The following is an 11,683-nucleotide window of genomic DNA, read 5'->3' as shown; positions in this document are numbered from 1 at the left end:
CGCCACGGATTAATTCCAGCCAGCGTACGGACTACATTAATTATGTAACCGTGGGGTGCAAGGTAGAGGCGGAGACGCGAGACTCGTTACTTGATATCCGCATCTGTCTGTCTCCGTCGCACTCGTTGATTGGTCGACTGCGAGAGAGACCGCCTGGTCTCTCGCGCGCCGTGGAGGGGGTAGTACAATCAGCGCCGCTCCGCGTTTACCTCACAGTCCACAATCTCAGTGACTCAGAACTTGCGGGCGATGTAAACGCGCTGACTGGCACGTCTTCCTTGGAGTGGTTGTCAAACTTGTGGTAAAAGCCGTGGCTAGAGGCGAGAGGAGGCATGGCGCGTCAGTTGTTGACGGTGTTCGATTGCCGAGTGCCGTTCAATTCGTGCCCACTTTCCCCGATCGCGTTCCTCGAAGCCAAGTGACGTCCGCGACGTCGATTGGCGAACCTGGCGCGCCTCCGGGAGGAGATCGACTGGTTCTTGGCGGCGACGGAAAGGGCGCAGCTACGAAGGCCCGCTCTCACTTAATTCGGGACTTAACCGTCCGCTTCTCCCTGAAATGGAGTCCATCAGGAAGTGGTTCTGCAGGCCCAAAGTGAGTGGACTCGAATTTTCACCCGATTCCGTCTCTGTCAAGCTCCAGCCCGTCGATGACTATCACCCGTAAAGCGCGTTGCGCGTCTGCGAAATCGCACCGCACATTGCGCTCGATTGCATTCGATTGCACTCAACGAATGCCAATTTTGTTCACTCCATTAATTCAAGGAAACTCACGGAGCCAATTGGACCCCGATAAATGAGTTGGCACCTTCGCGTGATCGCTGTTAAAAATCCACCACGACGCCCGTCCTAGATGTGCCACTTTCCACTTTCCATTTCTGCATCAAAATCATTACGATCTGGGACGCGTGCTGAAAGCGAAAGAGCTGGGGAAAAGAAATCCCCAGAGTTTAGATTAATCCCCGATAAGATGTAATTGTCGATACTTTGAATATGTACTCATGTAACGATGTACGCAGGCTGCTGTTCGGGGCTGGAAGATTTGTTTATCGTAGAGTTTTTCTTTGGCAATTACTTGCAAGAATTCCCAACTGCCTTATCAGGGAGATGTTATCGGACGTGACCATTGACCGTCTTGACACCACTCGGGATATTTCGTTAGATGATTTCATTGATTCTTTGTAATTTCTAATTTGATGTTCCGATGCGATGGCCGGTTTGGGTTTTGAATTTTTTTTTTTCATTGCAAATTGTCGATCGTCGTGGCTTTTCTTTTGTAATCTAGTCGATATGTTTATACATTTCATGGGATATTCCTCGAGTGTTTCATTTTCTTCTGCGCAGAGGGACGATACGAGCTTGTTGGCGCAATTTTTTTATGCCGACGAGTCCTTGAACACGATAGCATGCGAGCTGGATTCGTTTGATGGTCGCCAAGAACCGGAGAGATGTACCAGCCTCGTGAATCAGCTGCGCCACTGTCAAGACAAAGTGTTGATGATCTGCAATCAGATCATGGATGACCTCATACCTGGTAGCAGAGCTAATCGAGACTTTCGTGTTAAGTTTCCTGACGATGTTATGCAAGAGAACCTTGCCGGTCAGCTGTGGTTTGGAGCGGAGTGTTTGGCAGCTGGATCGTCGATAATGAACAGGGAGGCGGAGAGCTCTGCAATGAGACCTCTGGCGAAAGCCTTGACTAAATCTCTGGAGACTGTTAGAAATTTGCTCCGGGAATATGCACTGAAGGGAAATATGAATTTAAAGGTATCTTAAAGAAGAATTCTTTCTTGCAAATCGTGGCTTTTTAAGGGGATATGAAAATGCCATCCGAGGGGTCAATCGTTTATGAAGGTTTTCTTCGAACTGGGTGCACAAAATCCTCTGAAATTTTACAACTAGAGAACTTATATTCATGCAGTAAGATTTCAAGTGATTCGGTACAGCCAGTTCGACGGAAAGTTTTCTGAAAAATATTCTTTCTTAAGAAACTCGGTAGAGTATTATTAATACTATATTATCCAGACTCAGACTCCCTTCGATCCGACTCTTGAGAAGCTGATCGAGTCCTTGAAGATCTTCGACAGACTCTTCGCTGACTTCGAGCTGTGCTACGTAGGCGCCATGGTCCCTGTAAAGTCAATAAAAGAGTACGAACAGCAGGAGCTGGTGTGCGTACTGTTCTCGGAGTCCCTCCAGAAAGCACTGAAACGTGGCTTGTTCACCCAAGCAGATGTGGACAACTACGAGCCAGCTTTGATGTTCACAATCCCTCGTCTAGCCATCGTATCGGGTCTTCTGGCAGCTCCTGGAGGACCGCTGTGCCTGAACTCTCCGGATTCCCTCAGCGAAATGTTCAGACCCTTCAGGGTGAGTAGCCTATGCCGAGTGAAAAAATAAGTTTCTATTAAAAAAGAGAGAATTAAGACCAAAAAGTGATTTTTAAAATTTGGCGTACAAAATTTAAATTCCCGAGTGTCAGGACCTTCTTCAGGGTCTCCATATATACGTGGTAAAGTCCTCGTCTTATCATCGACATTCGATCCCTCCGTAGACCCTGTTGCTGAAGATAAGGGAGCTCCTGTGGACCCTGAACAGCTGGGAGCTGTACATGCTGGAGAAGCTTCTCTGTTCGAACGAAGAGCCCTCCTCGAAGTCCCGATGCGCGAACGACTCTGAGCTGGAGGAGTTCGTGCACACCTTCTACAAGGACAACCCTAACTGCAAGCAGCTGATCGTGAACTTCTACACGGTGCCAAGGAACTCGATGAGTACGATGGACGAGGGGGCGACGGACGTGGTGGAGATGGTGCGCGACGGCCACAAGGTGATCGGCCTGCCCTCCGAGAAAAGGTCCCAGAGACGAAGACAGAAGGGGAAGAAGCACGGGGACCTGAAGGAGGTCAGATTCCGACATTCCAACGTAAACTACGGACTCTGCAAGAAAGACCCGGAGGCAAAGATCGAGGCCGAGAAGCAGTTCTTCGACTCCAGGTCGCACTGCAAGGTGGTCCAGATCAGTCCCGCGAGGAAAGGGGACTATTCCACGAGACATCGTCATCATTCCTGCACCGACATGGCCGACGAGAAGGAGGACGTAGGTAAGAACCCTCATCTAAGGGAGTGGCAGAGTAGTCTGGACGGCAGCATCTCCAGCAAGGTCTGGGAAGACGGTCTTGGGAACGTCTGCACGGGGAACGAGGAGCCTTCCGTGATGGACAGCCACGAGCAGGTCTCGCAGGAGGTCGAGGTCACCAGCGAGATCGTTCTCGACCTGGACGCTAACCAGCTGATCACGGAGACCAACGTCACCCTGTCGAACCTCCTGCTGAACGGGGAGTACCACGTGGAGAACTCGGAACAAACGGATTCCGGGATCTGCACGGTGATCTCGTCGGAGAACGCGAGTCTCTACGACAAGAGCCCCGAAGAGAGGGACCCGTTCTCCAGGGAGATCCGCCAGGACGATCAGGAGGGTCCTGGAGAGGGTCCCATCGACGCGAAGGAGGCTTTCCCTGGTAGAGATGCGAGCTCCTTGGACAAGGATGGTTATACGGTCTCGGGGACGTCGTACGTATGCGGTGTGTCCAACTTAGAGGGTCCTGGCCCTACCGATCAGTCCGTGAATCCGCTGAACTCCCCTGGAGTGTCCCTGGTGATGGAGGGACAAGTTAGTTTTAACTCGGAACATGTACAGGAAGAGGTGTATACGAAGAACGTCTATCCTGGGCGGTGCGAGAGTCTGGATCCTGATAGAAGAGAGCCCCGGACTTGTCCTAAATGCGATAAGCACCAGGGTATGAGCAGTGGCTCTAAGAAACGGGAAAGGAAGACGCAACAAGCCTCGACCAGGAGGCAGAACCCTGAAGAACAGGAGAGGAAGCACCAGGTCCACGCTTCCTCGACCTTGTCTTCTCCTATCTGCGGGTCTTCGGCTACCGTTGACGCGAGGAACTTGTCGATATCCATCTCCGACTCGTTCCAGGAGACCTTGCAGGGGCAGGAGGCGAAGCTGAACCTGCAGACCGGCTACGATGAGAAATCGGAGAGCCTGGACTCCAGCGGGGACTCGTTGTCTCCTGGGAGGGACTTGCAGTATCGCACCTGCCCCAAATGTGAGAAGCTCCAGCTCGTTCACCAGAACCTGAACGCCACCTCGAAGAAGAGGGAGCGGAAGTCCCAGCAGTCCACCTCTAAGAGGCAGATCACTGGAGAACAGGAGCAGAAGCGGCACCGAGAGTGCGAGAGGAAGGATTGTTCTTACAGAGAGTACAAATCGACGTTCCGCGGGGCTGAGAAAGTCCCGAAGGACTCCTGCAAGATGCTGAAGGGCTCCAAGGAGGGCTCCTGTTGCGTCGTCGACCCGGAACCTCAGACCAGCGCCGAGGTGACGAGGTCTACCAGGTGTGGGAACCCCAGGTTGGGGAGCTTCTGCATGAGCCTGCATAGACAGAGAACCAAACGGCAGCCTAATGAGAGCCATAGTCGGTATTTCAGCCAGAAACATCAGCATTGTTGCTCCAGGTCGCCCCAGACCCTGGGCCAGTGTTACGTCCGCCAGGTCGAGTGCGTATGTGGGAATTCAATGCAGAACAGGAACCTGGTTTATCGCAGGAGGTCGCAGTCGATTGCCAGGTTGAGGAAGAGGGGCCCTAGGCAGGTGCACAAGTACGAGAAGAAGGTCGACGAGCAGGAGAAGACCAGGCTGGCCGTCAAGGTCCCGATGAAGCTGCTCGAAGATGTCGACCAGAGGTCTGATATCAGCGTTATCAAGGACTCCGTTTCTACCGTTGTTGCACAGAATGGGTATTGCCGGGTCCAGGCGTTTAGGGAGACCTCCAGGAGTAACGTTGCACCCTCTAAGCTCATCAACGCGGCTGATGTCTCGAGGAATTATTCTTGCAGCTCGTATCTCTCCCTGGTCCAGAGGCCGGATGCTGACTCCACCTCCAGCTGCTCCAGTTGTTGCGACTCGAGCTCGGAGACCAGCGAATTCGAGAGCGACCGCCAGAACGACGAGGAGATCGCTCTTGCTATGCAGGCTGCAGAGGTCGCGAATAGGAACCAGATCAGGGCGAAGTTCAGGTATGACTTTTCGAGTTGTTAATTATCTCTCGAGTACCTGAAGAGGTTTATTCCTTTCTTCTTTCTTTCCCCTAGGTCTTCCGAGGATCTGGTGCACCGACTTTTTGTCTGCATTGCCGGGGTTGCCGACCAGCTGCAGACCAACTTCGCCTCCGACCTGAGGAACATCCTGAAGTGCGTGTTTCTTATGAACAGTAGTCAGACCACCGACGCCTCTGATAAGAAGCTCGACAACCTCAGCTTACTCAGTCATCCCGAAGACTTTATCGTTCAATCGCCCAGCACTAACAACGAGCATGAACAGGAGGACAACCGCGTTAAAGACATGTCTGACGAATCTGTGCCAACAAACGAAAGATGTGAGTGGGGATTTTATATCACCTGATATGCCGTTATCATCACCTGTTTGGAATGTAGTCATTTTCAGTGGCGTTGTCTCTTGTAGTATACAATTGCCTGAGGTGTCAAAAATTTCTTTTATTTATATACTTTATTATATAATTAAGTGTCCAAAGTTTCGGATACCTTCATGTAACCGGAGCTGTTAAAAATTCAATTTTCATTTCGGGCGCCATTGTTCCTGGTTTTGGTATATGTGTGTTCAAAGGTTTGAATTGTTTGAAGTGTCGAGACTTTTTACGTGTACACTTTAAATATCCAAAATGCTTATCTTATTGTTTTCATTTCTTTATTTCAGCACCCGTAACCACCGAGCGAGGCGAGGAGTGCACCGAGAAAGCTCCCGCTTGGGTTCCTGATAACAACGCACCGAGATGTATGGCTTGCCAAGCCGTCTTCACGGTTGTTCGCAGGCGACATCACTGCAGGAACTGCGGAAAGGTGTTTTGCGGCAGGTGCAGCAGCAACAGCGTCCCCTTACCGCGTTTCGGGCACATGAGAGCAGTCCGAGTTTGCAATAAGTGCTTTCTTTACCAAGTAACGCCGTTTACCTAAGCAAGAAACACCCAGCCACACAGAAACACACACACAGATCCGTATAAAATATATGTCACGGGCAACATAACAAATGGACGTTCCAAAGAATGTCCGATTTACCGCGTTGCCCGTAACACATATGTATAGAAATATAAGAAGAGAGTATATATATATATACACACATAAATCGAGTGTTTTGTATTAACTCAGGACGTGATCTTTTCATATCAGTTATATCTCAACGTTGAATATAATCCATACCTCGATAGGGCGCTGAACTCTTAGAGCTTATGTAAATAACGAATATGATATTGATGATGATGAAAGGAATTAAAAAGATGGAATTATTTCTATAAAGTGTTCCACGGAAAACATCGACCGCATATGGATTGCTTTGTATCGCGCGACTCTTGTATATATACGTATTACATATTACATACGATATGCATGCATGTATATGTACATATACGTGTATGTATATGTGTGTGATTTCAGATATGATATTTTTATTCTTCGGGAAGAAGGTGTTCGCTCTAATCTCTTGACGGATAGTATTATTTTTACTCTAATTGTGCATTTCTCGCTCGCCGAGGTATATAGGAGGAGACGCGGTAATCGCCGTTCTGTATGTAATTAATAATTGCGATTAGGTAGCGCCTTAGACCGCTTTACTTCGATGTAACGAGGTCGGCGATTCGTTGTTTATGGCGTAGGCTTGTGCAAGGCGATATGCGGATACCTGCGGGAATTAAATAAATACAATGTTTTACAAGTACATTTACTTACTGTCTCTATATCGTTAGGTGGAATAATTGCGCTTTCGAGATTAATTGACACATGTGTATCGTATAATTTCTCACGTGTTTTACCGATCGTAAGGGACACCGTGGCAAATCTTTATAGAAACAATTTATTCCCGTCTTCGGTTAATAGTCTAAAATCATTTTAATCCATGTCACGTGAGAAGGTTTTTTCAGGCGATGGTTCGTCACGGTTTGCGTTTAACATTTTTTTTTTTGTTTATGTCTTGGAAAGTATTTCCAGTTATTGCAGTATTTACATTCGCAAGATATTGCATTGTTAAATTAAACTTGTGGGTTTTTCAACTTTCCGTTAATTGTCGGGTAAACCGCACGTTTAACGTAAATACGGTTTTAAGTGAAACTAATTGACAAATTGCCAAGACGATTTTATGTAACAGACGGAGTTATTAATTATAGAATTTTTCTCATGCCAATATAAATTTTGGTTGTACTTGTAGGAAACATATTCTGTGGCTGAATCATTAGGAATTGAATTGGTTAAATGAAAAAAAAATATTTTCTGCGTGTCTGCTGGATGCTGCACAGATTTTTCTTCCGTGCGGGGGTGTGTCGGTTTCATCTCATCTCGTGCTTGCACACGAGATCGTGTGTACGCACACTGAGACACCCTCACGCACATCCTCGCACGTCCATAATGTTTCTGCGTAGCTCGGTTCGACACTTGACTCTCTAGAAAACCAAGTCACATTAAACGTCTGCCCTTCGGCCTGATCACTCGACCGAAGCGGATCAGAGAAACGGATCCCCCGAAAACGGGAGCCCGAAATTTCCGCCTGCGGATTTAATTTTTTTTTTTCTTGCACTTCAGAAAAATCCCCCAAACAATTCCGCACCGCCTTAAGCCATAACCGAGCGTCTAAAACATTATTAAAAAAATTTCCTAGAAATTAATCCTAAAAACAATCCGCATCGCCCTGATCGCTCTAGGAAGGAGCGACTAAAATATTGTTAAAAACTTTGGACAAACTCATAATCGTAATAAGGCCTCAGAGAGGCCTCTCGTTAAGTTGTGCGTGTCGCGGGACTTTATATAAAAAAAAATTAATTAAGACGGATGTTAATAGATAAATAGGTAGGTCGAGTAACTCGTGGAGATTCGCGAAGGTGTATTGGAAGTGAATTTTTTTAAGGTGCTTCTGCGCTCGCTATCGACTCGCCGATTTTTGTGCACCACCCCGGAAGGTGGAGGTTTAATATCGAAATTTTGCCACCCGCTGGGTGTAGGCCTTCTTCGGGATTTAAAATGCATTAGGATGCTGTCCGCGACTTCGGCCACGCCGTTCAGTGTACGCGACATCCTAAGCGAGAGCCAGCAACTTCGCGAGATGGAGTGCTACCCTCTGTATACGCAAACTCAGGTGCATCCGCAGCATCCCCAGGAGTGCTACACCTATGGCGTGATCCCGGAGAACACCTGGGAGGTCGAGAAATTCAAGCAGGAGCCAACGGATCCTGGATATCAAAGTTATCCGGAGATGAGCCACGTCCATCAGCTTGGACAGGTTTCGCTTCCTTATCACGAGGCGCCCGTCGCTGAAGATGGTAAGTTTCTTTTTCTCAATGTCTTAATAAACATGTTAATACGTACTCTTACCATTTTTATGAACATTAACTATAGCCTTGGAAATGTTGGAATTTTTGACACGGACAAAATTAAAATTAAGGGGTTTTTAGCCGTATGCATAAGATGGTAAATTTCTTTTACTCAATGTCTTAATAAATATGTTAATATATACTCTTACAATTTTTATCAACATTGATTGTAGTTTTGGACATGTTTGAATTTTTAACATGGACAAAATTAAACTTTAGTGGTTTTTAACCGTATGCATAAGATGGTACATTTCTTTTACTCAATGTCTTAATAAATATGTTAATATATACTCTTACAATTTTTATGAACATTGATTGTAGTTTTGGACATGTTCGAATTTTTAACATGGACAAAAATTAAACATTAGTGGTTTTAAGACGTATGGATGAGATGGTAAATTTCTTTTACTCAATGTCTTAATAAACATGTTAATACGTACTCTTACAATTTTTATGAACATTGATTGTAGTTTTGGACATGTTTAAATTTTTGCCATGGAGTCTCTCAGAATCCGATCATTCAGGCAATCCAAAATTAAACATAAGTGGTTTTAAGGCGTATGGATTAATATGATAGCACGATGAGTCGCAGATGACGCTCGACGGCGAATGATCATTATTTATTACGCTTTTTTTTTTTTTAAGAGATACGCTTTCTTAATATATTGAAAAGGAATAAAAACGCGTCGTATATGTAATGTCGAGATGTTGAAGGAAAAATAGTGGGTTATTAATAATGTATTTATACAATTATATTTTAACGACAATACAGTACATAATCGGTTGCGAATTGTGTATAAAGGCGGAAATCCTTTTTTATGTTTCAGGAAACCTGGTTACTTCGAGCAAGACCGAACTACGGAAAAGCCAGTCCTGTAAAAGGATCAAAAGGAAACCGAGGGTGCTTTTTTCCCAGGTAAGTGCGAAATTATTCCAGAAAAAAAGAAACCAACGCTCCGCCATTTGCGAAAAGTAAAAGTAAATATAACATCAACAATATTCCGAAAAAAGCATTCGACTTTAAATCTCGCGTGAATCTCTTTCTTTAATCCCGAGAATGAAATTCGATTTTAATATCCGCGACGGTCTTCCCAGTTTATAATTTCGGCGCCGCCATTTTGATTTCGGCGGTTCGTAAAGTTGTAGGATGTAAAACTCGTAAAAACCCTGATTTTCAAGCGGGAAATTAGACGACGCGGTGTTTGATTGTTGCAAATCTAAATGTCAAACGTTTTTCCGCGTTCTTCAGGCCCAGGTTTTCGAATTGGAGCAGCGTTTCAAGCAACAGCGATATTTGAGTGCGCCGGAAAGAGAAATGCTGGCGCAGACATTGAAGTTAACCAGCACGCAGGTGAAGATCTGGTTCCAAAATCGGCGCTACAAGAACAAACGAGCGCGGATCGAGGATTCGGAGAAACTGCAGGCCCAGAACATGAAAATCGAGCCGTTAAAGAAATTGCCAGTCCCCGTTTTGCTGAAAAACGGGAAACCACGCGTGCAGGATTCTTACGTGGCGCCATATTGGCCGATCATGCGGCCGGAATTGGGAATTCAGTCCGAATTCCGGACGCCGGAAATGCAGCTAACCCCGGAATGCAAAATGATCTCGAATAACGAATTAACCGTGGAAGCCTCGAGCATTGTCGGATTGGATTTCAAAAGTGACGTCAATCCCGATTCCACCGGGCTAAATGCAGTAAATCTTCAGAGAAGCCTCGTCTCTTCGGACTACAGATCCAACATGGCGGCCGTGCCGATTTGCGATACCAGATCCCCTAAATTAGAGTACAAAGGCCCTAACGACATGTCGTTTTCGGAATTAAAGGCCCTAGGAAACGAAGGTAAGCCCGTGCTGCCGAATAATCATCGGATGGTCATGGATATCTCTAGTGGGGATTTTAATTTCCCGAATTATCTGAACCCTTCCAATTACCCGCTGCAGCATATTAATTACATGGATCAGATGTCGGCTAATCAGAGTATTCAGCGATTATGGTAACGAAGGTATCACCGAAAAGACCCACCTTAATTATTAAATAACTATGTCGATATGGAGCCTCGGCGTGACGATAGTAACTGGTAATTTGAAGAGATGTTTCTTGACTTCGGTTTGTGCAAAACCAACATGGCGGCGGACATTCGCCGTGTACAGATTTACGCCATAACTTGCGACTATGCTAACACATAGTAATGCAGTGACGACAATAATGCAAAAAAAGACTGCATCTGCGAAATTGACAAAGTTTTATACGTAATTTCTTTACATATTAAGATTCTCGAATGATTAACCGGCGATGGTTTCTTTCGGTTCTTGCGGAACCAAGATGGCGGCGAACATTATCAGCGTGTCGATTTACGTCAGTAGATGATTAAGATGACAATGAGTAATACGGTAATGCCAAAAAGAGCTTGGGAAATTGCCAAAGTTTATAATATCTTAATAATAATTTTTTTGCATATTGATTTCTGCGACTCGGCCGGCGAGATTGCGGCTTTCCTTTGTAAATATCTCCACTAACTTTATCATTACTTTTTAGACGCTAAGCCAAAGAGATATTTGTAAGGTGTAATATTTAACGATAAGGCGCTTCGTGTCGTTTCTTTTTATTATTAAATAGATTCTTTACCAGTGGGAAGAACTACCGCCTTCGCGCAGCTGTCCTTTTCTGAGGTTAGGGATAATTTTTTTAGGACGCTTTAAGTGACTCGGAAAAAAAAGGAAAAAAAACGAAACGGAAATCATCCGAAAGCAGGGCATAAAAGGAAATGCCGATTTTGCTCCTCCACTTTCCCTACTTCCGTTTAATAAAAAACTCAGACCTTTGCATTCGATTTTTAGGGTCTTACTAAACACGTTAATAATTCTTACGTCGATATGAACGAGATATGTAAAAATAATTCAATCGTCCGATTGACTTTGTGTACCAGCGTAAGATTTTTATTAATTATATCTTATTAATAATCTATGTTCCGTCGGTACTCAAAGGGCTGTATTTAATAAACGAAAATGGTATTCTCGATTATCCTTGCAGTTTCCATTAATTATCTTGCACGAGATACTTTCTAGATAATTACCTATTAATTCTATTAATTATATATTGAATTAGTAACTGAGGCTTCGGCGATAGTCAATCTAAATTTGAAGAAAAAAAAATATATATGTATCTAATATTTGAAAATGGAATTTTTTATTACTTTTGGAATTTCCATTAATCATCTTGCACGAGATAATTTCTAGATAATCGG

General features: G+C 45.2%; 2 protein-coding genes across 2 annotated transcripts; both read left to right on the top strand.

Moving 5' to 3' along the window:
* The first annotated feature begins 1 nt into the window (after position 1).
* Positions 2-6,795, top strand: LOC105703634 (lateral signaling target protein 2 homolog). The gene is made up of 6 exons (XM_012432138.2): positions 2-594; positions 1,344-1,766; positions 2,025-2,369; positions 2,554-5,084; positions 5,160-5,443; positions 5,782-6,795. Exons 1-6 carry the CDS (start codon positions 559-561, stop codon positions 6,036-6,038), a joined length of 3,876 nt encoding a protein of 1,291 aa, XP_012287561.1. The 5' UTR covers positions 2-558; the 3' UTR covers positions 6,039-6,795.
* A 1,302-nt stretch (positions 6,796-8,097) lies between these two features.
* On the top strand, positions 8,098-11,312 carry LOC105703623 (homeobox protein Nkx-2.5). Its single transcript, XM_012432128.1, has 3 exons — positions 8,098-8,386; positions 9,265-9,353; positions 9,687-11,312. Exons 1-3 carry the CDS (start codon positions 8,098-8,100, stop codon positions 10,434-10,436), a joined length of 1,128 nt encoding a protein of 375 aa, XP_012287551.1. The 3' UTR covers positions 10,437-11,312.
* Positions 11,313-11,683: the final 371 nt, after the last annotated feature.

Source organism: Orussus abietinus, unplaced genomic scaffold (assembly GCF_000612105.2).
Source record: "Orussus abietinus isolate OABI.00-Male unplaced genomic scaffold, Oabi_2.0 scaffold43, whole genome shotgun sequence".
NCBI lineage: Eukaryota > Metazoa > Arthropoda > Insecta > Hymenoptera > Orussidae > Orussus > Orussus abietinus.
Note: the sequence above shows the minus strand (reverse complement) of the source record. Positions and strands in the feature narration are given on the sequence as shown.

Bases quoted from the DNA above. Each gene is read 5' to 3' on its own strand.
- LOC105703623 (XM_012432128.1), top strand. From the start codon at position 8,098: ATGCTGTCCGCGACTTCGGCCACGCCGTTCAGTGTACGCGACATCCTA. The intron at 8,387-9,264 runs GTAAGTTTCTTT...TTTATGTTTCAG, and splicing joins GGCGCCCGTCGCTGAAGATG to GAAACCTGGTTACTTCGAGC. The intron at 9,354-9,686 runs GTAAGTGCGAAA...CGCGTTCTTCAG, and splicing joins CGAGGGTGCTTTTTTCCCAG to GCCCAGGTTTTCGAATTGGA.
- LOC105703634 (XM_012432138.2), top strand. From the start codon at position 559: ATGGAGTCCATCAGGAAGTGGTTCTGCAGGCCCAAA. The intron at 595-1,343 runs GTGAGTGGACTC...TCTTCTGCGCAG, and splicing joins AGTGGTTCTGCAGGCCCAAA to AGGGACGATACGAGCTTGTT. The intron at 5,444-5,781 runs GTGAGTGGGGAT...TCTTTATTTCAG, and splicing joins TGTGCCAACAAACGAAAGAT to CACCCGTAACCACCGAGCGA.